This window comes from Equus caballus, chromosome 19, assembly GCF_041296265.1.
Source record: "Equus caballus isolate H_3958 breed thoroughbred chromosome 19, TB-T2T, whole genome shotgun sequence".
Classification (NCBI taxonomy): domain Eukaryota; kingdom Metazoa; phylum Chordata; class Mammalia; order Perissodactyla; family Equidae; genus Equus; species Equus caballus.
Genome location: NC_091702.1, coordinates 45,159,171 through 45,186,624, shown reverse-complemented (window position 1 = coordinate 45,186,624; position 27,454 = coordinate 45,159,171). Strand labels below are relative to the sequence as shown.

Genomic DNA, 27,454 nt, shown 5'->3' with positions numbered 1-27,454 from the left:
GTGTGTATGTGTGTGTAGCTAGATAAGAGGTCTTGTCTTAAATATCTTTAGAATATACTACCTCACAGGTGCTCCCTGACATTGTTATTGGTTGGTAATTCTTGATTAGGATCTTGATTTTTTGTCTTCTGTCCCCTCCTGTATCCATAGCACCTGGAGCTGTGCCTTGCACATTAAAAATTGAGTGTCAGCTTGTTACCCTCCAAAGAGGGTTTCCTTGACTGGAGTCTGCAACTGGCCTTGACATTCTGCCTTGCGTCCTGGCTTCCTGAGGATGGAGCTTGCTCCCAGGCTGGCAGCCTGCCTTAACTGCCTCTGACACGGCCACGTCTGTCTGTTCTTTCTCCTCAGATGCGTACTCTCATTCCTCCAGTGAAAACGGAGGCAAGTCCGAGTCAGTGGCCAACCTACAGACCCAGCCCTCCCTGAACTCCCTCCACAGTTCCCCCGGTCCCAAACGCTCCACAAACACCCTTAAGAAGTGGCTAACGAGTCCCGTGCGCCGGCTCAACAGCGGGAAGGCAGACGGCAACATCAAGAAGCAGAAGAAAGTACGAGATGGTCGGAAGAGCTTCGACCTGGGATCTCCCAAGCCTGGAGATGAGACGACCCCTCAAGGAGACAGTGCTGATGAGGTACTTACGTGAGGCCCTGGAGTCTTCCATTGAAAGGGCTTCTGACATACATCCTTCCTGGAGCCTTGTGAGGCATCCTTCCCCGGGTGTTGTAAACTGGCCCATTTCTAGACCTCAGTAGTTTGTCTTCTTGGGCCTAAGTGAGCTGAGATTTTTGTATTCTCAAGACCTTGTTAATTTGGTTTGTGACCAGTTCTAAGACTGAATAGCAGCTAGACTGTCCAGCAGACAGACCCTATTTTGCCAAATTTGGAGATGGAGGCCTGGGCCCAAGGAGAGCCACTTGGTCACCTCGTCCCCTGCCTCTGCTAAAGGGTACATCAAACCAGCTTGGCATTTTTAGAATAAGAATGAAAGAATGGAGACCATTTCACTTGGAAACCAGAAGACTGTGCTGGGAGATTATAGCTGTTTTCAAGTATTTCGAGCAGAGCCACATGTAAAAGGGAGTAGACGATTCCAGGTTACTCCAGAGGGGAGAATTGTGATTAACAGGTGAAGGTTTGCACAGTAGACAAGGTCTCAGCTCAAAGAGGGACTTTAATGGGAGGTCAACCAGTGATGAAATGGGCCTTCGTGAGAACGAATGAACAGCCATACCGGAAAGTTTGGGAGATCGTCACTTAACAGTGGGAGAGATCTGTGTTAGCTGAGAGGTCAGGCTGGACAATGACCTCTGGAATCCCTTCCCAAGCTGAGATTCTGTGTTCAAAAGATCGTGGGTAGGTTTTAGTTGGGGAAATGAGATAACTGTTTTATTTGGCAAACTAACCTACTCTAGTCACTGACACGACTAAGGAATTCTTCCTGATGTGTAACGAGACTCCCTCTGTGATTTTATGCTGTCGGCCATTTCTCCCTCTGAAAATGGCAGTAGAGCCTGGTGATACTTAGACTGTGGTTTAATAGTCCTTCAAAAACTTTAAAAGTTAGGTTCTCTCTGACTGCTGTTTCAGTTTTCTCTCTTGCCGGCTAATCAATGAGGTAGATGTTTCTTATATGTGTGTGTTTTCCCCCATTTGGGCCTCACTGTCCTCTGAGATAGCAGGTGTCCCCATTCCACAGAGGAGGACACTGAAGCTGAAAAAACAGGAATGTTGAGAGGAGGGTATCTTATATGTTGCTTTTTTAAAAATTCCGAAGTCCTGAACCATTGGCATCTTTAACTACATGAAACAGTGACTAATGCTGCTCTTTTGTTCTAGAAGAGCAAGAAAGGTTGGGGTGAAGATGAGCCAGATGAAGAGTCACACACCCCCCTCCCTCCGCCTATGAAGATCTTTGACAACGACCCCACGCAAGACGAGATGGTGGGACTTCTTTACTTTCTCACTTGAAAGAGCAACGTGTAAAACATGGGATTTTGTTTGTGTGTGTGGTGGGGGTAGTAATACTCTCTCTCTCGTTATCTCTTACACCATGTGAATCCACGATGATGTAGATTCCATCTGTATTGAGTAGAGGTCCCCTCCCCCAACCCTTGACATCTGACTTCATTCTGGGCAGGATAGGGGTGTGTGTAGAATTCTCGAAGTGGGAATCTGCCTGGTGTCTTGTCCTGTTGATGAAGGGTAATGGCTCTGCCTTTGGAAGCGGCAGATCCCCCAAAAAACTATTTGTCTCAAAAAGGAATCTGAGCTGGTTCCACGTCATGATCGTTTGTTGTACCTGACCGTTCAACCTATGTTTTAGTTGGTGGTTTTCCCTATACTCAACTCTAAAATCCAAATCACAGTAACTTCCAGTCAAGCCCAGTGCTGTTAAAATTCTGCAAACACAGCCTGAGGGATGGAGATGCTGTGACGGGGAGGTTGTTGTTAAAGGTGGGCAGACCTAATACACCAAGTTGCCCAACAGAGGGTCACTGGTGTCTGAAATTTGGATGTCCACCAAGCCTCTAATCGCAGGGTGATCATCGCGATTGTTCTGGAGCAGAGGCTCAGGTGAGATGTGCTTCCAGGTCTGACCCGAGGCTCAGGGCTGTGTTAGCTGTGTGCTCCATCACTCTTTCCTTACAAACCATGCTTTCACTCCATTGGGTTTTTCTTGCCTTTTCTCGGTGTTGCTGTCCCGTGGACTCTGGAGGTTGAAGTGGTGGTTTCAGTTTTTGATGTACTTCGCATCTACTTTTCATAGTGTCGTTCTGTTGTCGTGGGGGTGGTTGCTCAGCCATCCCTCTGGGGTCTCCCTGTGCTCTCTAGTGCTCTGCCCTACAGTGGGCAGCCTCCTCTGAGGTGGTGGGCCCAGCCTGCACAGGCAGGGAACAAACCTTTACAATACCACCCAGGATACAATTCAACAAGGACTATTTGCAGATACTTCTGTGTTTCTGGTGATTTCCCAGTTCTTGTTTTAATTCTCTCTGCTTTGCATTTGGATCAGTAACCCACAGACATTAATTGAGATCTTCCTCTGTGCGAAGCTGGAGGGACATTTTCTAGGACAGGATGATGACTAAGATGTGGTCGCTGCCCCCTCTGTGACTCATCATGAGAAGCACACAGTTCTGGCCCCTCCTAAAGTGATGTTGGTGGCCCTGGTCTCCAGGGCCAGCTCTGACTCCAGACTGCTGGAAAGAAAAGTAGCAGGAAGGATGGCATAATGCCCATCCTGGGTTCCCATAGGCAAAAAGGCCTGTGCTTCACGTTGAGATGGGTATGAGGACCAACCTGCTGTGTTCCCGGAGGCCTCTTCTTGTAAAATGTTCTATGAACAGTGATAGTGTTTGTGGGGAGTAGGGCGCTCCTGTCACATTATCTGCCATCCCACACAGTCCTCCACACAAAGGTGCCAGCTTGCATAAGATAAGCGAAGGTCATGAACCTTCCCCCTTGAATTCCCTCAAACATGACATGTTTTGTGGAAAAGGATGTTATATTGTTTCTGGGTAATTTTTAACTGAGAATGCGGACTTACCCCCTGACATTTGAATAGCCATTTCTTAGCTAGAAATAGGCAGATGGCAACAGTCCCTTTTTAGACACATTAACCCTCCCCAGTCCTGCTGTGTGATTTCCGAACGTTTGTTTTTCTGGAATATTTGGGAGTAGGGTGAGCCTCAGAATTTCTAGCAAATAGAGTTGGATTTATTAAAATAATTTTTACAGCAGTACACAAGGAAATTTTAAAAGTCCACCCGTCGTAATGTTGTACAGTTAATTCTCCATGTTTCCTTCTAATGTTTCTTCACATGCGTGTGTTTTATTTTTATAATTATAATATGTGTATGATGTGTTCAATGTTTTATTTACTATTTCCTAAAATCTTACTGATTTTCATAACTGTCATTTTGATAGCTGGGGTGTATTTTGCTATTTGATATGCCGTAATTTGCTCAACCAGCCTATTTGGGGATATCCTAGGTTGTTGCCGGTTTTTGCTGCTCTAGATAATACGGCTACAGATCAGTTGTACCTACAGCATTTGTTCTCTTCACCTCTGTCCTTGGAATAAGTTCCCAGGAATAGGATTGCTAGATCAAAAAATTGGTAACTTGGATTTCCAAATAGACTTAAGCTCTTTTCCTGCATTCTCCAAGAGAGGAAAAAGAGCGTTATTATATCTCTCGATTATATTTATTTGATTTTTTTTTTTTTTTAAAGATTTTATTTTTTCCTTTTTCTCCCCAAAGCCCCCCAGTACATAGTTGTATATTTCTTGTTGTGGGTTCCTCTAGTTGTGGTATGTGGGATGCCGCCCCAGCGTGGTTCGATGAGCAGTGCCATGTCCGCGCCCAGGATTCGAACCAACGAAACAGTGGGCCGCCTGCAGCGGAGCGCGCGAGCTTAACCACTCGGCCACGGGGCCAGCCCCTTATTTGATTTTTTTTACCCCATCTCAGAAGCAGAGACCTAAAGTAACTTTCAGATAAGATAACAAGAAACTTCCTTATTAAAACTTCCCTCTAACCGAAAGGACACACCTGAAGCCAGAGCACGGCCAGGACGTTCAACTTTCTGCTCCCACAGTCGTTAGTGTTGGAGACTGAAGGAGCGAGCGGCCTGGGCCCTGGGAACACGATTGCCCTCTGCTGTGATGTGTCAGGGGTAGAAGCCCTCACACGGGGGTCAGCCCCGTGGCCGAGTGGTTAAGTTTGCCCACTCTTCTTCGGCAGCCTAGGGTTTCACTGGTTCAGATGCTGGGCGCTGACATGGCGCCACTCATCAGGCCATGCTGAGGCGGCATCCCACATAGCACAACCAGAAGGACCTACAACTAGAATATATAGCTATATACTGGGGGGCTTTGAGAAGAAGAAGGAAAAAAAAAAGATTGGCAACAGATATTAGCTCAAGGTGCCAATCTTTAAGGAAAAAAAAAAAAAAGCCAGCACATGCATGTGGGGTTAACCATTTCTCCCCTAGTTTCTTCTCAAGTAGGAGAAGAAGAAAAAAAACCACTGGCCCTCAGTGAGCAGGAGTCCCCCAAACCATTGACCAAACAGCCACACGGACCAGTCCTTATTGCTGGTGCAGGGGGAAGAGGGACAGGCCCCTCCTGTCACTGGGAACTGAATAGTCTCTGGTCACTCCAGCACGAGACACACAGCTCTGCTAAAGCAGATTATCACATCCTAGTGTTCCAGTTTGGGGGCCTAACCAGAAACAGCTGTGTTTGTGGAGGTGCATGTGCATGCATGTGTGTGCGTGTGCACGGGGAGGGGTTTCTGGCTTCCTGGTCTGTAAGTGCCTGGCCTTTAGCATTTTTGCTTGACACCCAGTGGATATCTGTATTTAAGATCTATACCTAAGTAAAGCAAGAACAGTTTCTTTCTTTGGATCACTCGAGGTTAGATCTATGGACTCCTTTCATGCCCTGGAACAGTAGTGGGCAGCCCTGTAGTGGCCAGAATCCTGCCTGTCTCCCTCCCCTCGTTGCTGTCAGTGGGTGCAGTCTCTTGGAAACTCAGTGACCCCTCGCTCCCCTTGGCTTTTTCAGAGGCCTGCCTAAGGAGAGCCTAGTGCCATCCCTACTTCGCTGCTGGCCAGAATTCCTGACAAGGGGCCAGGCAGGCTGTCCCACCCCCTCACGATCCCCTAGCTCCTCTGTCATCTCTTCCCTCTGCACAGAGAGCTTTGCTTCCCTTGCCTGCCTTGAGCTTTGGACTTGCTGTGTTGCTTCCTAATTGCTATTCCTCCTTCCTGGCTAATCTGCTTTTCCTTTGCTACTCAATGTCTTGCAGTCCTCCTCTTTGCTAGCAGCCCGACAGGCTTCCACCGAAGTACCTACTGCTGCAGACCTTGTCAGTGCAATAGAACAGTTGGTCAAAAGCAAACTGGTAAGTGGGGGTCCTGGAGGCAGTTCTGCGGGAGTCTCACCTCCAGGCGGCTCTCAGAGCTTGGCATCTGTCTGCCAGGTTCTCCTTTGCACTCATCTTCATTCCCCCTCTAGGATTGCTTCCAGCTAATGATGGTTTCTAGAAACCTGTGCCCCAAAGTCCTTTTTGGCTTTGTTTGAGAATGGGCATGGGTGATTAATAAGGCGTTTTGGGATTGTGACATTAATGAAAGGTGAAAAGTATCCAAGACAAAATAGCCTCCCTGTAAGCCTGGTCCCCTGGCCTACAGGGAAGTGGCATTTGTCTGTCTGGTTAGCGCTGAAGCTGACTTTGCTGCCAAGACACGGAACACGGATTGGATCTTTGAAGGCATTCGGTAATTTTATTCAGGGACCTCAGATAGCCTTCTACCTTGCAAGTCTTGCAACAGTAGATTGCAATCATAAAGAAGAATTGGCAAAAGTATGTGGATACCTCACGTCAAGAAATTAAGGCAGATGGTGCATGGCCCCATCATGGGGGAAAGAACTGAACCTAAACCGCTGAAAACTGGTCCAGCTTGTGACTGTCTCACGGACCAATCAGACCACTGGAGAGAAGGGTTATGAGTCTGAGCTGGTTCAGGCTGATGATAATGCTGGTGAAAGAGCTCCTTTTTGGATAGAGTTGTTCCTCTACTCCCATGTTGTTACATTTAAGTGTATCACTACAGGATGACAATTTGAAGCATTTTCCTGTCCTTTGCTCTCATCCATGTCACTCATTTGATTTTTCCTGCAACTCTCATTAGGATAAATATCTGTGCTTCCGCCAGACTTCTGCTGGACAGTCCTATTAATCAGCACCATTTCAACCCTTCTCCACTTGGCGCAGGAATTAGAGGAAAATGATGGGTGCTCTCTAGGGAAAGCTGCCTGATGATAATTTTGATTACAGTAACTCCCTTTTCAAATATGCTAGCTTATAGAGTACCAATGATATTTAAAACTATGGCTTTCTTCTTTTCCTTCTAAATTTTTCTTCATAAGTTAAAAATAATTCTTGGCTGATGTTTTTAGTAACTCATGTCAAACTCTTGAAGGTTGTCCATTGTTCTGCCATCTCTGCCTGTCCCACTGGTGGGAAGTGAGTGCTCTCATGGACACTACATCAGCTTTTCAAAGCACACCTCTGTCTGAACTCCTCACTTGCTCTCCTTTTCTCTCCACACTGATCCATACACCCTCTTCATTCTCCAAATATCGTTTAAATTTTTTTCCCGTAAAAATCATCTTTTTTTCCCCACTACCGGAACCTGGGCCCTAACCTCATGCCTGGACTATTGCAGTAGCCATTTGATCTTTCCTCACTTCTTTCCACCTTCCGGGCCTCCGTCTCCTGCCGAGTCTTCCACGAGCGCTGCTATTGCCTCCCTCTTGCCTGCACGAGTAGTGGTCTACAATGTGGGGGTGCCTTCAGGTACACAAGACAGTTCATTGAGGTGCAGAAAGAAAATATTAGAATCTCTTTATCTCATCATTTTAAAATGGCTTTGTGTGTGTTTTATTGTGTGCATAATGATAATACAATAGCACAGAAATATAATTTATAAAAAAGTTACATGTTTTGGGAGTGTATGACCAAAACTGTGTTTATTGATAGAGGTATATAATCAAAGTTTGGAAATCACTGGCCCATAGAGAGAGTCCACACTTACCCAGTATTCTAAAGTTTTGTAGCCTCGTCTCCAACCTGCCTTTCCAACATCTACTTGTTATGCTGGTTGATGAACTGTGCTCCAACCAGATTGTTTTCTTCACTGTCCCCAAACATGCACTTGCCTTTCCTCCTTCCAAGTTTCTGTTCATACCACCCCACTTCTCTGGAATGTTCTCCCTCTTATTTTGCCTGTCTAAAGCATAATAATAATCTGTCACAGTCGCCCTCAAATCTCATCTCTCCGCAAAGACTTCCCTGACCAGCCCAGGCCAGATTTCTTTTGGAGTCCCACAGCAATTACTATATAAGCCACATGCTGCCTAGGCCAGCTCTCAGACGGTCCTGTTGTATATTTGTTAAAATATCTTAATCTTTTCATTTGCAGCTCGCCTCCCCAGCTAGATGATTAGTCATTTAGGACATTATTTCTGCCTCCTCCATTGGTATATAGCAGTTTTTACACTTAGATCAGTAAACACTTGTTTCCAAAAGTCTGTATTTTTCCATATTTTGGATTAGCTTTTTCCTACTGCTACTGCTCACCTTAGCACTATTGGGAGTCTGTTTGGACCTCTAGTTTGTGTGGTCAATGGGTCTGGTGTTAAACATGCAAGTGCAGATATAGGCAATATCCCATAAGAGCAAATTTCCCAGAGCAGAGGGAGTGCAGGATGGTGTGGAGTTGACTGGCACTATAACAGGTTCTCAACAAATGTTTGCTGGATGAATGGCCTTTCTGTGGTGAGTTTACCATAATAAGGGCTTTTACTTCGTCCACCAATAACTACTTCTCGAGGACCTGCAGTGAGCCCAGAATTACAGAGATTTCTTTGGCCGAACATATAAAACCAAGCCCATATCACGGAAAGGAATGAGGGAGCAGTGGTTTGATTTCTCAGAATCTTTTCACCAAAATTTGAGCCTTTGTCTTTTCCTCTACTTTTCTCTTTCTTCCCATCCAAATACGTACCCACCATGGGGTACCGATGGAGCAACAGTAGGTAGTTGTTGCCTCAGCTATGTTTGAGAATATTGAGTTGCATTTTCACCTCCAAGACTTGAATTCCTGTTCCTCATCACCTCTTTAGCTTAGAAGAGGGTAAGATCTGGAGCCTGTAAAAGTTGTAGAGTTTTTATTTGACTGTAAGTACCACAGTGTGACAGCTGCCGAAATAGTCAGTGTGGTCATAGGCACACATAGGTGCATAGGTTAATGAAAGTACAATGTACAGATCAAGGGCGGTAATAGCCCCATTGTACTCAAAGTTCTTCAGACCACACCTGTCGTGAGTTGTGTGTGAGTCACATATCAGGTTCTGAACATGGCGTTCTAAACTGTTCTTGAACTCAGTGGAAGGGCCCTGGAGGAGGTAACCAGTACTATGTGGTCCATGTCATTTGAAGGAAAGTTGAAGAAACCGAGGTTCAGTGTGGGGAGAAGTTAGAGAGAGAAGACACATGAGAGTTGTCTCCTAATAATTAAGCACCACTGTGGGAAAGGAGGGTTGGTCTCAGTCTTTGCTGCTGCGGAGGGCGGAACCTAGACCCGTGGGTGGAAGTTTATCTTAGTTCCGAATAAGACGAACTAATAAGGTCCTGTCCAATTTACAGAGTCGGGAAATTTTACAGGAGCATCTGGTATGCTTGGACTTTTATATCTAGGGCTTGGATTCTTCCTGCTTTCTTTTTTGGTTGCTCAGGAGATGATACCAAATTCTGCGCTTAGAATTCATTGGGCCCCCTAGCTCTGCCCGAAAGCTGTGAGATCCCTTGTCTCTGAGTCCCAAAGCTGCCCTTGGTGTTTTATGGTCACATGGTTATGGCTGCACCAAGGCTTCCCACCCAGGGAGTTGTGGTCTCTGCTGCTTGAGATCTGCTGTTAGGGAACGAGGGCAGATGTTCTCCGCTCACCTGCAGTGCAGATGAAACCTCTGAAGCCCCCCTAGAATCTCCTTTGGCAAGTCCTTCTAGACATTAAAGGACACTTCCGAGTTCTTGCCTGCCACCCTTGGTCTTTAACTAGTGCTTTTGTTTACCAAGAGAGGATGCCCACCCACCTCCTTCAAATAGAGCTAATGTACTTTTCCTGGGTTTTGAAGTAACGTATTTTCTTTAATTCTGAGCCAGGACTAAGGGCTCCTCCTGCTTTCCCTGTGTGATTTTTAGTAAAGCTTTTCCTAGACATGTGGACTGGCAGTGGTGGTGGTGAGTGTATAAGGAATCAGAAGACCTAGGTTTTAGTCCTGCCTCTGCTACTTGTTGTAGCCCTGGGGAAGTTACTTAATCTACTTGAACTTCTCTTTTATCTCATTTGTCAACAAAATGATTCTATCCACCTGAAACTAATCTTAAGAGAGTTATGATAATAATTGAGTAAGGTGTGAATGTGCTTTGTAAACTGATAAGCAGGCATCCTACCAATGTTAGCTCTTAGCCACCTCATCTGCATCGTGAAAGGCAGGGAAAAGGAACCGTGTCATAGTTCATCTTCTGTAGCCACACCCTGGGCACAGGGACACAGTACTGGTCAGCCAATAGATTGGTGGTTGGGTGAATGTTGCAGGATAATATCTTAACAATGTATATGGTTTGGTTTTATTACTCAAGTTTGGGGAGCAAGAACTTCCTGGCCGTGTGAGAATCTAGTGTGCCTCTACGCAACCCCAGGATCTACCACCTGCCTGAGATGAAAGACTGAGCCTCTGGAAAGAAAGCAAGCTCCTTCCCTGAGCTCTTGTCCTCAGGTGGCACATCACAGTAGTCCCTTGGGCTCAGGATGGCGCCAATGGTCTCTTGGTTTTAGGGACGGGGCTGGCCAGGACTGAGCTCTTATTCAGTCTCCCTGGTGCCCTGGCATCCTGAGAATGTGTTCTACCTACTTCAGCAAGACTTGTCTCTCTCTCCTTCTCCTGCTTCAGTAGCATTCACCTCCCTCGGCTAGCCTTGTGGGCCATGGAACATGGCGAAGGCCAGGCTGCTGTGTGTGTGCTTTGCTCTCCTTTAGATGATCGGCTTGCTTTGTCAAAGGCAAGGTAGACTTAGCAGAAGTTCAGAGTCTTCTAAAAGAAGGAAATCATGGCCCCTTCCTACCCATTATGGAGGTGTGTGTTTTCAGGAACTGGGTTCTTCTGGCATCGCTCTGTGGAAAAGATTCCCGAGCTTGTTGAAACAGAGGAGTTTAAATTTCCACCAAATAAAGTGTAAGACAAAGTCACAAATCTGAAATGTCATTTGCTTGGAAAATCCAGACTTCAGTTTTCCTACTACGTACTGGTCTTCCCTACACCCACCCTCAGTTTGCCTGGGAATGACTGCGATCTATTATTTTTGTCCAAAGAATATTATACGAATTTTTATAGAAGGGTGGGGCAGCTAAGAGGTTGGCGTGGTATGTGGTGCTGGCCAGCACCCTTACCTGTTTTCTCATCAAATGAGCTTTGACCTCCCCCAAAGAGTTCCATAGTATGTTCAGTAAATTCCTAGAGCCCTACTGTTTGCCAGCTCTGAGGTCAAGCACAGAACCTCCTTAATGGGGCTGATAGCCTAGGGTTGACGTTCGTAATCCTCTCATGCTTGGACTGTTGCAACCGTTTCCTCCCAGATTTCAGTCTGACATCTCTCTATGTGACTGCCAGAGAGGTCTTTCTTTTCTTTTCTTACTTAAAAAAAAAAAATGTGATAGCTCTTTTCTGACCAATAAAGCAATATATGCTCATTCAAGAAAAACTGGAAAAATGACAAGTATGAACACAAATTATATCACTCATTTTACTATCATCTATGCATATTCAGTGTTGAAATATTGATATATCTAGGCCCCTTTAAAAATAATGTAATCTTAGTATATAAAGTATAAGTCTGTTGGCCTTTACTATTTTATCAGAGATGTTTTCCCAAGTCATGAAAAGTTCTTAGGAACGTTAAGACTGATATTTCTAAAACTTAAATTCAATCATGTTGCTTCCTTCCTTAAAATTCTCCTATCGCTGGTCTTAGAAGGTAAAGTTCTTGATGCCACACACAAGACTCCTTATGATCTGATCCCTGCATACTTCTCCAGGGGTGTTTATTTCACTACCCACGTCTTCTTTCCTCAGCATTCACCCAAACTCATATAACACATGGTTAATTGCCAGCTCACCCCCGACACATGCACCCTACATCCTACCTATACCGGACAGCTTTCAGCTTCCCAGGCTGCCCTATGTAGTTTCAGAGCTTGATCCTTTACACACAGTGCTGCTCCTCCCTGGAATGTCCTTCCATTGGTGTAGCCAATGAAATCCTTGTCATTTCTCAATACTCAGTTCAAGCATTACCTCTCTCATTAAGCCTCTCCCTTCCTTATACCCCACCATAGAGCTGCCTGCTCCTTTTGTCGTCCTCCATGGTACCCCTTCTGTCTGGCAGAGCACTCATTGTAGCTTAGATGGTGGAGGGCAGGGAGCCATCTCTTATTCATCTTTGTTTCTCCAACACTTTGCAAATATTCAGCATGTAATAGATACTCGATAAATATTTGCTTTAGTAGAAACAAATGATCAATTACAGTACTGTGTAATGAATGCTGCTCAGAGGGTCTTATGGGGAAAGGGTGCTTATGAGAGCCCAGAGGAAGGCCATTTTATGGGTATGTGAGCCAAGGTTCAGCAGACAGGAAATGTGTTCATTTTTAAGGTGGAGACGGCCTTCCTCCATACTTAATCTACTTTTTTGAATCCTGTTTTTAATTCTGTTCCCTGACCTTGGACCGACTATTGATGCACCCATTGTGCAACTTTTGTTGCTCCCTCCTTTGTACACGTTTTCCTTGGTCTACTGAAAATCTTGTGGCCTGAGCCCCCTGCGGGGCAGAAGTCCTCCCTGTGGCCGCACAGACCACCACTCATCAACCAGCCACCGCTGCCTGTTCCCCCCCAGGAGCAGAGCAGACAGTTGCAGGTCACCTCTAGTTGCCCTTGGCTGGGACCCAGTATCCCAACTCTAGCACAGGTAGCCAAGTCCTCAGAAGAAGTCACTCTTGAATTGTTGTAAGTATTTCTGGTCAGCACTGTTATTTGAGGCAAGCCCTAACTTCCCTCTTCTTCCTCTCTCACTGCCTCTGTCCTTCTCAGCTCCATCTTAGAGAGTTGTTCCCCGCAGATAACTCGGGCTTTTTTGCTCGTATAAGGTCAGGCAGGAGGAGATGGAACATAAATCCCTGTGTGACACTTTGGACTCCTCAGATGTCCTTCGTTGTGTGGAAGAGTTGTGAGTGGACCACACCAAGCTGGATGTTCCACGGGAGAGCCTTGTAGGCAGGGATGTAAGCCTGTTTCCCAGGCCTTGCAGCCAGCGTCCTGCCAGCCAAAAGGCTGCAGAACAAAGACTGTAATAGAACAATGGGGAAAGGGAGAGGGGAGGTAGAAGGCATGTAATCAGATCAATCACCAGCTGGGTCCATCTGCCTGGGGAGCCTGTCTCTCGTGATGGCACCAAGGGACATGTCACATGTCCTTGGAAAGCCTGCCTGTCCAGTGGCTTGTCAAGCCTCAGCACCAGACACTCATTTCCTTAATAACTGGTTACAGATCCTGAATCTATAAATTTAGCTAAACTCTTCTTGACCTTTCTATATTTTTAGCCTGTGCTGTTTCTCTGGATAACAACTTCCATGGTTGACTACTTGTTCTGTAAAATGCCTTGTCAAGTTAAAAGAAATTCTCTCCCTCAAGTTTGAAGACCCTGTCCTCTTAATTCTAGTTTTTAGTAACAAATTCATGCTGGACCTTGGCACATTCTGTAGATTTGAGGGTAGAGTAGGGGAAAAAAAGGTTGACATCTTTTCTCAGCTTTAAGTTTTTCAGTTTTCAATTAATATTCTCTACCTGTTCTCATATAGTGCTCATTGGGCACCTTGTTCGTTTTTTGTTTCATTTCTTTGGACTGTTCCTACCTCTGTTCAGCCCATGTTGAAATATAGCAGCTAAAGGAGTTCATGACAGATATTCCAAGTGCAGGTTGCTTAAAACCATGCTGAAGCCTTTTCTTTCTTGCTACCTTTTTGGACACTTTTGATCTTTATGACTTTAAACTTAGGGGTGATGTTCTCAAAGGCTATGAAAGTGAAGCCTTTCCTCAGCCACAGTGGCTGTTGTAGACAGGCATCTTGTATGCATAGCTTGGATTAGTCTCCCATATTTGCTTTGACCTTGACCACCTTGACGTTGATCTCCAGTCTTACTGTTTATCCACATTGCTTCTTCCATTTGCATAATGAAATGCCAAATGTCACTGTATGATCTTTCTTGCAGGGCACTTGTAGGAATGTTAAGATTGACCCCATTTTTTAATATCCTTATTCTTAACAGTTCTATCCATGGTTGGGGGGTGGGGGAGGGTGACTCATCATTGTAGAGCACTTTTAATTTATCAAGGGGTTGTCCCACTGTTGTCTCTATCTGTTCCTTAGAAATCTGTAGAAAAGAGAGATCTGATTTGAAAATGGAGAAAAACTGAAGCGTGAAACAGTTTTAGTTGTCTCATTGAAGATCATCCAGTCACCAGCAGATCTGGGATTAGAATTCTTTACCCTTAGCTCTTTCTAGAGTACAGTATTAATCCCTTTAATTTATTTCTCAATCCTGCAGCACCTTAATTAAAAGAAATGAAAGGGATTAATAAATTAAAGAAAGCCATTGGTAAATAACCTTAGCAAAGATGTTTTTAGAAAAGGCTGAATCTGTTGGCCTCTTCTTGTCTACATCTCATTGGCCTCTTCAAAAACAATTGTGGCTGATTTAACAAACCTGATTTTACCAAGCAATTCTCCTGTCACTTCCCTCCCGTTATCAACTGGCATGTGATGGTCCTACAACTAAGTTTCTTTTCTAACTGCTTGTTTGGTGTAGAATTGCAATGATTAGCATTACCTCTGGAGCTCTTTCCCAGAGATAAGTCACTTTGACAGTTTCGGTTCTGTCTGGGAAATTGGCAGCCCTGACACCAGGTACATCCTGACTGCCTGAGAAGGCAGCAGCTCTGGGCTTCCTGCCTCAGGAGATGAGAGTCCCTGGTTTCCTGGTGCTTCGCTAAGGTTCCATGAGAACAGCCTTAGCTACCCATCTACCAAGTTGGCTGCAGCGAGGCTGGGGGGACCTAAGGGCTTCCAGATGGCTTTTCAGTGTACACTTCTCTAAGGTAATTTGTCATTCTCTTTTCAGAGTCTGGAAGGAGGCTCATACCGGGGGAGCTTGAAAGACCCCGCAGGCTGCCTGAATGAGGGGATGACCCCGCCCACACCTCCTAGAAACCTGGAAGAAGAACAGAAAGCCAAGGCCCTGAGAGGCAGGATGTAAGTGGCTTCCCCACATTCCACCCTGGTGTGCATGTGTGCAGTGGACAGAGGACAAGGGTTGCGGGAAGTTTGGGGAGAATTAGAGAGGGATTCCCCACACTGTGTTTCCATTGATGTCATTCATTCAGAGTAAAGGTGACCTTGGTCTGTACAGGGTAGCATTGATAAACAAGGAGCTATCGTGGCACTGACTTTAAGGATTTTAGGCTGAAATATTTCCTGTGAGATAGCAGCTGTTATTGACAAAGTATGGTTATAACCAAGGTTAGCAATTTAAAACATGCTGATAGAAGGAAAATGACAAAGTTCAGGGAACTAGGGGACTATCACTCTGGTCCCATATCAGAGAATCCGTGGCAGAAAGTCTGATGGAGTTTCATCTAAGGAAATGTTTCCTCAGTGGTAGGAAAGTAATATATAAGAAAAGGGAGCTGTTTTACCACCAGACCAGGGCCTCTCTCAACTCCTTCTCCAAAGGTTTTAATTTTGCATCCATCGGTGGGCTTAGTTTCAAGAGAACCTCTTCACTTTTTGAACGGTTAGGGGTAAGTACAATTCACATCGCAGTCCATTTCACAAAAACCCATATGTCATGCAAGATTTGAGTTATCCACCCTGATTTGAAGTCAATCTTCTATTATTTGCGATGATCAAGAAGGTACCAGATACCATTAATGCAAAACCACAATTCCTCTGAAACTTGAATTTTCTTGTTTAGGGTTTAACTCTGTGTTGGAAACAGAGCCCCTAATGAGGCTTGGACATAGCTCCAGGTATGGGACATTGTAAGCACAGTGAGAAGTGGGCAGGCAGACGTGAAGGCTCCCTCTCTGTTGCTAATTAGTCTGCCCTTCTCCTTCAAACTCATCACTCCTTTAGCCTGGTCATAGACATGAAGAGTAGCAAAAATAAATGAGGCCAGGTCCTTCTGTTGCCTGGAAATAGGCAAAGTGAACATTTATGACTGTTTCCTAGGAAACATCATAGCCGGGGCCTGGCCTCGAAGCAGGGCTGTCACTTCATAGTGGAGGTGAGCAAGTGGCATGTAAACTCTGTAGTTCCGTATTTACCCCCTCAACTTTATGGGTGCTCAGGGGAACCCCAAGAATGGAAGAGAGGCAGGGAAATACCATCCCCAAAGGGAAATTCCCTAGGGCTTGTACAAAGCTGATTCTCCTTGGCTTCTCAGGGTGTTTTTTACATCGATGAGGCCGAGCTGGAGCTGATGTTCCAGCCCTTTGTAAAGCCAAAGCAAAACTCAGATCAGGGAAGTGAGCTTTGAGGTGGCAGATGGTCCTGGCAAAGACTGTCACGACTCTTGTCACTTAGGTCAAACGGGGCTATGAGCAGTCATTTAAGCCATGGTCCTGCTTCCAGACTTGATATTGTCTGGTTTTGCTCCAAAGGGCAAGAGTTTGCTGCTTCTTTACCCACTTTACCTGTCTTTTCTCCCTCTTCTCACTCTCTCGCCCAGCGCCACACCTCTCCGTCTCCTGAGCTATCCTGAAAATCCCATTGGTAGATGTCTCATTCCTCTTTCTGTAGTTTGTCTTTACGCTGCTGTAATTTATGGGCACAATGACAGACTGGATACCTAGGTGTTTATTTGTAAGCCCTATGTGAGACTAGAGGCTGAGGGATGTAGACAGCTGAGATTTAGTCCAGAAGATGGCAGTAGGACATCAAACGGTTAAATGGGAGCCCCATGGAGAAGAGATGAAAACAAACAGTTATGTGTCCAGAAGAAAAAGACTGAGAATAGACCTAATTGTCTTCAAGTTTTAGTCACTCATTCATTCAACAAATGTTTGTTGAACACCTGTTATGTACCAAGTGCTTTTTCTTTTGAGGAGGATTAGCCCTGAGTTAACATCTGCCACCAAACCTCCTCTTTTTGCTGAGGAAGACTGGCCCTGAGCTAACATCTGTGCCCATCTTTCTCTACTTTATATCTGTGACGCCTACAACAGCATAGCTTGCCAAGTGGTGCCATGTCTGCACCTGGGATCCAAACCGGCGAACTCCAGGTCGCCAAGAAGCAGAACATGCACACTTAAGGCTGCGCCACCAGGCCAGCCCCTATAATGTAATCCCACGTGTTTATTTTTGTTTTTGTTGACCAATTCACTTTTTTTTTCTTTTTTTTTTTTTGAGGAAGATTAGCCCTGAGCTAACATCTGCCACCAATCCTCCCCTTTTTTGCTGAGGAAGACTGGCCCTGAGCTAACATTCATGCCCATCCTCCTCTACTTTATAAGTGGAACACCTACCACAACATGGCTTGACAAATGGTGCATAGATCTGCACCTGGGATCTGAACTGGCGAACCCCAGGCCACCGAAGTGGAATGTGCGGACTTAACCGCTGTGCTACTGGGCCAGCCTTCCAAGTTCACTTCTAATGGGAGAAATCATATCATAAACAAAATAAAGAATAAATTATGTAGTATGTTAGAAGCTGGGAAAAAAAAAAAAAAAAGAGTAAGGGAGATCAGGAGAATGGATGAGGCCATGTTCCAGTTTTAAATGATTCTGACTTTTGCAGAAAGACCAGAGGGAGGTCAGGAATTAGCCATTAGCAATGGAGGAAGAGTGTTCTCAGCAGAGGGAACAGCCAGTGCAAAGGCTCTGAGGGATTTTCTGGAGAAGACCAGCCATTCCCTATCATTATGAAAGATAAAGGTTAGAAGGGGGTCTGAACCTATAGCTGGAAGAAGTTTAGTTGGAGCAAAGAATAACGTTTACTTTGTAAATAACCTTTACTAATAAGAAATGAACATGAAAAAATTGCTTTGTCATCAGTTCAACGTATTTGGCAATTAACCGTGCACTGCCTTATGATGCATGTAACTTAAATCTTTTGTGTACCTTTTCAGAACGTCTTTTTAATGTGTCATTATCTCCCCAAGTATTTCATCAGCCGTTCAAGTGAAGCGATGCCATGTCCACTAGCAGCACCTAATCCAGCCCTTGGAAAGCCCAAGACAGCCCTCAGTCTTTCAGCAGATAGCTTAGGATAAAAATATCGCCTGGAGACAGAGCTGGATTCCATCTCCAGAGGGCCCTTCCCGCCCCAAGTTCCCACTCCAACTTTGCTGTGGGTTTTCTTTTACCACTTTCTTCCAACCAGCAATTGGACCATGCTAAAGATATATTTAAATGCTTTTATTTGGCCTTGCCAGTTCCTTCCTGTGTCCTACAACACATGATTGTGTGTATTAGAGAGAGGGAGCTGGTGGAACATGCCGGACGTGCTGATAAAGAAGCGTGTGTTCCTTTTGTTTCCCCCCCATCACCCTGAGGCCCCAGACCCAGGGAACTGGTGGCTTCTCTGTGCTGTATAGATCAAGAATTCCCAGATGAATTGCTTCCTGGATTGAGAACGATTACAGCCCTTGTCCTGGGGCCCCTCTTTGACTGCTCAGAACGTTATCCTTTCTGCCACTCGGGCCAAAAATGCTGTTGTGTGGCTTCAGGCGAAACTCTTTCAGACTTAGATAATACAAGTCGGACTCCAATAAGCCACACGGCACCTAGCCTGCCCCTGTGCACAGCCATGAGCATTTTATGTCCAACTCCTTACTGTCTGGACGGAAAGAGAAGTGTTTGGGTTTGATGCCTCAGGGACTCCAGAGCCAGTCTGAGTAGATTACCAGACAGTGGGTGACAGTGAAAGAGCAGAGTCTTTGGACTCTTGTACAACTGGGTTCAGATCCCAGCTCTGCTACTCACTTTGTCATCTTGGGGAATACTGCCTCAGTATTTTCATCTATATAAAATAGGGCTTACAGTACCTACTTTGTTCTAAGCAAGAGAAAGCCCAGATGAAGGAACTGGCACCAAGTAAATGCTCTAAGAGGAAGAAATCATTAACAAGAAAGAAACCAAGAAAGCAGATGTCCTTGAAGTTGTTAAATCCTGCATCTGGTGCGGGGTGGGGAGGTCGCTGCATTCCAGGTTGTGATGAGAGATTGTCTGCAGTCAATCTTGCTGGCCTCGACTGGGGATTTTGCAGACCAGTTACCATGGATACCTATCTGAATAATTGTAGCTTCTGTGTCTCAAAAGCTTCACTTGATGTCAGTGTCTCTGAGGCCTCAAAGGTTGGTTATCAGACAAATGTCTCTCTCCTGTAAAGCGAAGAATGGAGCTGAAATGAAGGAATAACAGTCTCGTGTTGATCCCTTGGCCTCAAAGCTTTCATAACTCAGTTTTGCCAAAGTGGTTGTTGTTCTTTCTGCCCTGTGTTTATACGGCTGTTGAGTTATAGATGAGGGAGGAGGAAGCATCAAGAATAGAAAGGAGAAGGCTGGGTTGTGAGTGGTGTTCTTTATCTGTTGTGTGCCATGGGGGAAAGCCCTCTCGGCCTCAGTGCCCTCAGCTCTTCTGTGGAGCCTGTCGTAGAGAGAGCTATAGTAAACGCCTTCCCGAGGGGTGCCGCATGTGGGGTTTGGGGTGGTCTTGTCGTAAAGCTGCCAAAGTAACCTTCCTGTGAACTTAAGTGTGAAGATTTCTTGCTTCACAATAAAGAGGAGCCCTCACTGTTCTTAATCTCCTGCTCAGGTTTGTCCTGAACGAGCTGGTACAGACAGAGAAAGACTATGTCAAGGATCTGGGGATTGTGGTGGAGGTGAGTAGATGGCTCAGGCTGGGTCGGTGGCCACCCAACCAGGGGCATATTGGACCCTACCTGGGCTGAGGTGTTTCAACTTGAGGGTGTGTGTTTTACTCTGCCTGGGTATTTGCAGAAATGAAACTAAAAATGGTAATAGATCAAATAGAGTATGTAGGTAATTTTTTTTCTTTTCCCCTTGAAATACCGTAAGAGATTTAGAGGAAAGTAGAGCCCCAGATATTGCAGCATATGGGGGAGCCTCTTGGTTAGAGCTAGTCCATTTCACGGTGTTTTAGGTGACCAAGTTATTGTCTTAAGAGCTTTTCTTTGGTGTTTAACCATATGACATATTTTCTTCAGAGCTGTGAGCCACCATGGGCCCTAAGCAGGTCACTCTTAGTGAAATCCTGGGGTTTATATGTTTCCTTAGATTTTAAGGACAGCTTATGACTACCAAGAAGACTGACAAAGAAAAAACCACGAGTAAGGCAACGTTGACAAGTCCACATTTGAGAGTCAAGTTTGTCATAAAGAAAGCAGCTCTCTCTCCACAGGGGTTTACTTTAGGGGGATTTAGACACTTGGATGAAAAAGCTGAGAAAGTAAATGGATAATTTAGATGGTAGAGCCCTGTTGTTAATCATCTTAAACGAAAGAATGTGAAGTCTAAAACTTGAATGCCTGGTATCTGAATCGCCCGAGGGTTCCTTACATTGGCCCTCTAAGTCCCCATCCTATAAAACCTACTGATTTAGGGGTTTGTATGTGGTTATCCTGAACCTTGGATAAACACACTGGCCTGGCATATAGGGGACTTGAATTCTGACTTATGGGAAATTATTCGCTCCTCCAAGGGGGGAATGTGGGTAGGAAGGGGTGCAGCAACCTCCATATGTAGCCCAGCCTACGATCAGAGGCTTGAGCATCTTGAGACTAAGACCTAGGGAAGCCAGACATCAGTGGTGTGACTATAAGACAAGTCACATAACTTCCCGGTGCCTTGGCTTCCTCATCTGTCCAATGGGGATAAATGCTGCCTGTGCAACCTCAAAACTTGATTTGAAAGCTGAAATGAGATTATATATGATAGCATTTGACAGAATCTAAAGTATTAACATATTAAGACTTATTTCTAGGTCAGATGTGTCTAGTTCTGAGCCTTTAAAGACCGTATTAACTTGGATTAGGAGAAAGGAAAGGGACAAATGATTGTCTTCTTTGTTCTGCTTTCTTAATGGGGCTTGAGACAAAGAAAGGAACCCAGAACTTCACAAAAGTTTTGTCGATCATTCTGCACAAGGGGAAGGTCCTGGTTGAATAGTGAGAGACCACAGAAGCCCTTGCCCTGGAACTCACGCAGTGATGGCTGCTTACCTGGAACTGTGGTGTGGGGCTCGGCCCAGAAAGCTTTCCTGTGAGTGTCCTCTACTCATCATTTCTCTGCTCTGCAGGGCTTCATGAAGAGAATAGAAGAAAAGGGTGTCCCTGAGGACATGCGAGGAAAGGATAAAATCGTGTTTGGGAATATTCATCAGATCTATGACTGGCATAAGGAGTAAGTGCTACATTGTCCTGAAGATCAGGGCATCCTGGGAATCCAAGGATTCCCCATCATGTCCTCCCCATGCCTCCAACCTTAGGGGTAGGGTTTGGGGGGAGTCACTGTCATTTATCTCAACTTTGAGAAATAATACAGTCCTGAAGAATGTGGCTTCCTTCTCTTATCCTCTCCCTCCTTTTAGCTTTTTCCTGGCTGAACTGGAAAAATGTATCCAGGAGCAAGACAGATTGGCACAGCTCTTTATTAAACATGTGAGTGTTTGCCTTCGCCCCCCCTCCCTTCCCACCAGGCTCAGTTACATTCATTTTTAAAGTCCTTCTCTCTTCTGCCCTTCCTTCTCCTCCCTTTCTGAGTTGTTGGTTTCTTTAACCTTCTTGGCAGTCTGGAAGATGGGCTCTTGCCTACTGCACTTACTCTTCTATCCTTCATATGTAACTGCCTCATTGTGTCCCCAAAGAGTGGGCTGCATCTTTGTCCTTCTCCCTGTGTGTAGAGCAGCCTCGCACTCTGAAACGGAGTGTGAGGCACGAGGTGCCTGAGTGCCTGTCCCTCTGCCTTTGCAGGAGCGAAAGCTGCACATCTATGTGTGGTACTGCCAGAATAAGCCGCGCTCAGAGTACATCGTCGCCGAGTACGACGCCTACTTTGAAGTAAGCTGCTTGGGCTTTGCTGAACCGGGGCTGGGGGAAGAAACTCAGGCCAGGACCACCACGTTCAGAAGCCCTAGCTGTCGTCCATCCACAGGAGGCCCGCACACAGCACTGTTGACCCCCTCAGGACAGGGATAGCTGCCTTAACAGAGCCATTAGCTTCTCAGCTACATTCTCATGAGCGCCTTTGCATGAGAGCAGCTGAGGCGGTCCAGCATGTGGCTGCTTTGAGAAACCTCCTTGTGCAGAATGACTCTGTAACATAAAAACTGCTTCAGAAGCTCCGATCCTCCTCACGTGACCCCAGAGCAGACTGTGCCCACGTTCTTCCGCACCAGCCCCTGGAGACTGCCTGCTGACGACCCTCCTCCTCCTCGAGGGGCTGACAGTCACCTCCTAGTCTCTGCTGCTGCTCCCAGAGGTTCTGTCAGGCACCTCAAAGTGTTTATTTTGCCCCAGCCTGGAAGTGTTTATTTTGCTAGAGGAGAGGCAACACCATCATTTGGAAAGAACTCTCAACTCACTGTTTGCAGATCTGAGTTGAGGGCCCAGCCCCGTGGCTTGTTGTGTCCTAGGAGAAGCCTGCCTTTCCCGACTTGGCCCTGGAGTGGTAGAGAGAACAGAATACCCATTCCAGTTTGTCCCCCAGGACTGGGGTGAGGACACAGGGTGTGAAAGTGCTTGTAAGAAGGTGATGGTAAAGTGTGTTCCATGTTGTTGATAACAAATTAGCAGTTGTGTGGACTGTTCTGCCTCTCATATGGTTTGAAGATTCTAAAACTTTATTGGTGAACACCAAGACCTGCCTTCTTTGCCTTGAACCCTGATCCAGAGCCCCCAGGTCTTTGATTCCTTTTTTTCTAATGTAGCTCTCTTGTGTTCCAGGAGGTGAAACAGGAGGTAAATCAAAGGCTGACACTCAGCGACTTCCTTATCAAGCCCATTCAGAGAATAACAAAATATCAGCTGCTCCTCAAGGTAAGAGAGCTGTGAGTCTGGGCCAGGGCTGGAGAAGGGTCTTCTCAGGCTCTAAGTTAGGGAACAGGTGAGCTTGAGCTTCTGTCTCCACTGCACTTTGCCTGTGAGCTAGCGGGGGGCACTTTCCTCTTGGCTGTTGGTTACTTGTGTCAGCTTTGCCCCCAAATAAATTGCATGCCTGTTGTTCCTGCCTTTAAGGTTGGTTGGGAATTCATTTCCTTTTTTTTCAATTCACTTTCTTAACTTTGTCATCATCACTGACTTGGTGCCATTAAAAAATAAAAAATAATAAGAGCGAAAGTCAGAGTGAAATACAAGGAGAAAGAAAAGGAAAGGCAAGGCCCTAGAAATCTTAGATGAGTAATACCTAAAATTTGATCACATTTTACTTTTGAAAGTGGTGTAATTTGATTTGCCTTGCAGGGGCATGAGGTAAATGGGAGACAGATTTACCTTCCTTTCTCCGTTCCTTTCTTGTCATAACCCCCCCTCTTCCCTGCTCACATACTTTCTCTGTCCCCTTCGTCCCTCCCTTTTCCCATAGCTTTGAATCTTTGATTATTCTGGGGTTTTCTCTATGTCATCATGTCCAACGTGACTCATAACTTCATATCTCAGCTACTAGACACCACTGCCCTCTCTCCTGGGAAAGAAAGTCTTCTGGGTGTTATCATGGTTTTATGATGCTAAGTTTTTTATAGGGCTCTGTTTTCGCAACTATTTCACCCTTCCCTGCTTCCTCCACTTGCTAGGACTTCCTGAGATACAGCGAGAAGGCTGGTTTGGAGTGTTCAGATATTGAGGTGAGTTTTCTGCGTGTAATGCTGACTCTTCTTAGGGACGATATTGGATGTCTGTCTCTAAAGGGGAAAGATTGTCTCTGGACGACCAAGGGTCCAGGCTGACTCCTCTCAGACAGTCAGAGCCCCTTGCAAACAGCTGCTTGGCAGCATGAAGAATGGCCAGTATTAATCAACACATTGAGTGTTTTTCTAGAACTCGAGAATTCTGTCCTGGGCCAGACCAGAGCTTAGCCCTGCTGGTGTTCTCCTTGTGGCTCCCAGTGCCATGTGTCGGGAAAGGGAGGTATATGAGCCCTCTAACATCCTTCAGAGATTGGGTGTTTCCATGTGCAATTTTATACATGAATCCAGGCACTCTTGGAGTCTAACATATAAAGTATAACTTTGTCACTCCCTCCCTCACCCTGAGGATTACCCCCTAAGTGAAGTCCTTTGAGACAACATCACCATGGCGATTATTTTAAGCCAGAGAGGTTACAACCATTCTGGCAGGTTATTTTAGATTTAAACCTCTAGTGTTTCACAAGTCATGCTAAGCTGTTGCTTGGGCAGCCAGGAAGCAACAAAGAGAAGAAAAATTGATAAACAGAAGTGGGAAGGTAGGTAAAGGGCGTGCTTGGGAGCATTCTCCCCACATGTGGTCACTGATTCACATGGAGCCCCTGATGGCCAACACCCCCCAACCTAGAACAGGAGATCCGACACTCCTGAGAGTGGCCAGGAGGGACCAGTGTTCTTTCCTAGAATTGAGGAGCTGCCAGGAGGTCCCTGTCTTCCAGCACAGAATTGCCTTGAGCTTCCCGCCTGAGTGCTCTTCCCCCTCCTGAGCTGCTATTGTTCTTTCCCGCAGAAAGCAGTGGAGTTAATGTGCCTTGTTCCAAAACGCTGCAATGACATGATGAATCTGGGACGCCTGCAGGGCTTTGAGGTGAGCTCTTAAGAAAGCTTGTAAGCCCTCTCTCCTCTGGGAAGCAGGAACCCAGGCTGTGAGGCAGCTTCCCTTTGAAGGCCGGTGCCCACCTCCTCTGCCTCCTTCATTCACAATCAAGAAGAATCAAGCTCTTACGTAATATCAACAGAGCTGTTGGAGCTCTCCTGGCTAGCCAGTCACTGGCTTAATATTAACTTTGGACCCAGGTAGTGATAAGCCTGTTTGGCTGCTGACCTTGACAATAAGGGCTCATGATCCAAGCAGAGGGCAGGCATTTCTCAGGAACACAAAAGAAGAATGACTCATGTGCTGGGTAATGTTTGGAATAAGGCATCATGTGCAGAGAATGACCCACATTTTCACTAAAGGGCAAAATTTGTCACCTGAGAGAGTATGGTTCAGAGGAGGCCCTCTGGCTGCTGTCTCAGATATCAGTTGTCGTCTTCTTGCAGAAGAGTGGAAAAAGCAAGGCTCTCTGATAGCATCTGTGAAGACTTGCTCGGTTGGGCCATATTCCCTTTGGTGAAGATGTCTCTGAAAATCTGGTTAGAAACTTGGCGAACCAAATAGGCTCCACCTCCTAGGCTGGAGGCATTTTAAGAAGGATCACAGGACCCAGAAGAATATCTACCAGCTTATAAAATATGGGCACCTGTCTATAGTACCCCAGCTTTACCTGTTGATCTGTAGCAGGAGACTAAGACTTCAGAATTTCCTCATCCTGAAATAATAGTAGGAGAAGAGAGAGACCCACCTCATCAGAATGTTTGTGGTCTCGCCTGTATCACTTCCCTTGGCCACAGGTTGGTTCCAGGTCCATGGCCCATGCTGCAAGGGAGCCAGGCAAGCACATTTCTCAGAGTTCTAAGGACAGAAAGGCCACTTCTAGATCCAAGTGTCACCTGCTTTCTGTTCTCTTTTTGATAAAAAATGAGAAAGGCCAGGCTAATTCTTGAGTATCTTTTTAGCTAATAATTTGACCTTCCTTCCTTCTGGTATTTTCTTGGAGCTGCTTCTTAGTAGTTGTATAGCTTTCTTTCCCTTTCCCTGGAGGACCCTTATGTCTGCCCTAGATGAATAGGTGAGTCCTAATTCAGTCTCTTACTAGAGCCCTGAGGCTTTTCGTGTCAGGTCGCCAAAGGGAGAGGTCCTGTGGACTCAGAGGGCTGTGGCCGTCTCCCCATTTTTCCCTTGCCTCACCCCAATCCTTCTTTCCGTCAGGGCACCCTCACGGCCCAGGGGAAGCTGCTGCAGCAGGACACGTTCTATGTGATTGAGCTGGATGCGGGCATGCAGTCCCGGACCAAGGAGAGGCGCGTGTTCCTCTTTGAACAAATTGTCATCTTCAGTGAGCTGCTCAGGAAGGGCTCACTCACCCCAGGCTACATGTTCAAAAAGAGCATCAAGGTGAGAATCCCAGTGGGGATGAGCGGGGAAGGGAAGAGTCAAATTTGGGGGAGCTGCTTCCCTAAGACAGAGGCACTGGAATGAGAGAGGATCTAGAACATTGGAGGTCTTTCATCCTAATAACCTTTGGGCATGAAGGTTGAATATCTGTGAGAAAAAGTGACGGGCCTAAATGCCAGTCTCTGTATGATCCTGCACTTTCTTCAGGAGTATGTCATTCTCTCAAAGACAGAAACCGAAGTCTTGAGCTATTAGAGCCAGGGCAAAATTTTGGAAACATCTCCTGAAATAAAAACTTTGAGGAACCGTATTTTGTTGTTGATTTTTTTTTAAAACCCTTTAAATATGGAAAGGATCAACTTGGTTTCTTCCAGATGAATTACTTGGTCCTGGAGGAGAACGTGGACAATGACCCCTGCAAGTTTGCACTCATGAACAGGGAGAATTCGGAGAGGGTCATTCTGCAAGCCGCCAACGCTGACATCCAGCAGGCCTGGGTGCAGGACATCAATCAAGTCTTGGAAACACAGCGAGACTTCTTAAATGGTGTGTGCTGGGCCTGGCTTCTAGCAGAGCCATTTTCAGGGGACCTCACACCTCTGAGCTTCCTTGGATCTGGGCTCATGGTGATGAGTTATGAACCCAGATCACATTTTATATGCATCCCAGCTTTGTAGTTTTCAGAAACACTTTGTTTAGAATTTTTCTGAATCTGAATATGCAAGTGGAACAGATGGGGCATTATAAAGAAGCCCCATCTTTACAAAAGAAGAGATATTCTCTTATAGCCTTGATGTAGGATATATGCCTTGTGGCCACTGCTACCAACTGGTAATATTGGGGCAAAAGTCTGAAATGGGCACAGCCTCTTTGTCTTAGGGGCCAGCTGCCAATGACAAATGTTTTCCCATTTGGTGGCGAATGACTGGCAACCTCACAGATTCTTTAGTGTTGTCTAGCGTAACTGGGAATTTGGCAGATCAGCTCAAATCCCCCACTGTTCCCAATGGTGTGAGAGCCTGGCTAAGTCATCTTACTAGCCAACCTTGCCCCTTTCAAATGAGAGGTGATTGCTAACTCTAAATTTCAGGAATACCTGAAAACTTCCCAGAATGAAATGATGACTATGCAGAGAGTTTCACTCTCTGTAGACCCTGCAGGAGTCCCCTGACAGGTGTGTGAAATGAAATGAAGTGCACTCGCTACTGTGTTTACACTTCTTCTTTTCTTTTTCCCTGCTGGGATTTTCTTCACGTTGAGTTTGTCATATAAAAGGAGGTTTACAGTTTTAAACTAGTCTTGACCCACTGAATTGATGAGCTCAGAAGTCTTTCTGAGCAGAAATGGAGCTTGAAGTTGAACACAAAATGTGACTGATAACAAAATAAACCTGGAGGCTCAGTAGCACATATATCTGTATGTACGCGTGCGCACACGCACACACACTCACACTCACGGGCCCACCCTCTGGGGTATCACCTCTTCTTGCCAGAACTGGACTGTCTTTCAAATGATGGAAATAGAGCACTTGTTGGATGTCTAGTGTGGACTGAATGCTGTGGG

At 45.8% G+C, this 27,454-nt stretch overlaps 1 protein-coding gene across 38 annotated transcripts in view; it reads left to right on the top strand.

The window, feature by feature from the left end:
• The window catches only part of KALRN (kalirin RhoGEF kinase), a 641,465-nt gene that overhangs the window by 564,169 nt on the left and 49,842 nt on the right, over positions 1 to 27,454 (top strand). For 25 of the 38 annotated variants that reach the window (XM_070243654.1, XM_070243649.1, XM_070243655.1 and 22 more), the window contains 13 exons: positions 352 to 635; positions 1,841 to 1,945; positions 5,818 to 5,913; positions 14,814 to 14,944; positions 19,510 to 19,576; positions 21,013 to 21,116; positions 21,304 to 21,373; positions 21,686 to 21,772; positions 22,658 to 22,750; positions 23,503 to 23,553; positions 24,404 to 24,481; positions 25,706 to 25,891; positions 26,266 to 26,437. In XM_070243654.1, coding sequence (XP_070099755.1) covers positions 352 to 635; positions 1,841 to 1,945; positions 5,818 to 5,913; positions 14,814 to 14,944; positions 19,510 to 19,576; positions 21,013 to 21,116; positions 21,304 to 21,373; positions 21,686 to 21,772; positions 22,658 to 22,750; positions 23,503 to 23,553; positions 24,404 to 24,481; positions 25,706 to 25,891; positions 26,266 to 26,437 — 1,524 coding nt within the window. The remainder of the gene's footprint in view (positions 1 to 351; positions 636 to 1,840; positions 1,946 to 5,817; positions 5,914 to 14,813; positions 14,945 to 19,509; positions 19,577 to 21,012; positions 21,117 to 21,303; positions 21,374 to 21,685; positions 21,773 to 22,657; positions 22,751 to 23,502; positions 23,554 to 24,403; positions 24,482 to 25,705; positions 25,892 to 26,265; positions 26,438 to 27,454) is intronic. The other 13 variants (XM_023623616.2, XM_070243652.1, XM_070243651.1 and 10 more) reach the window with 3 other exon arrangements.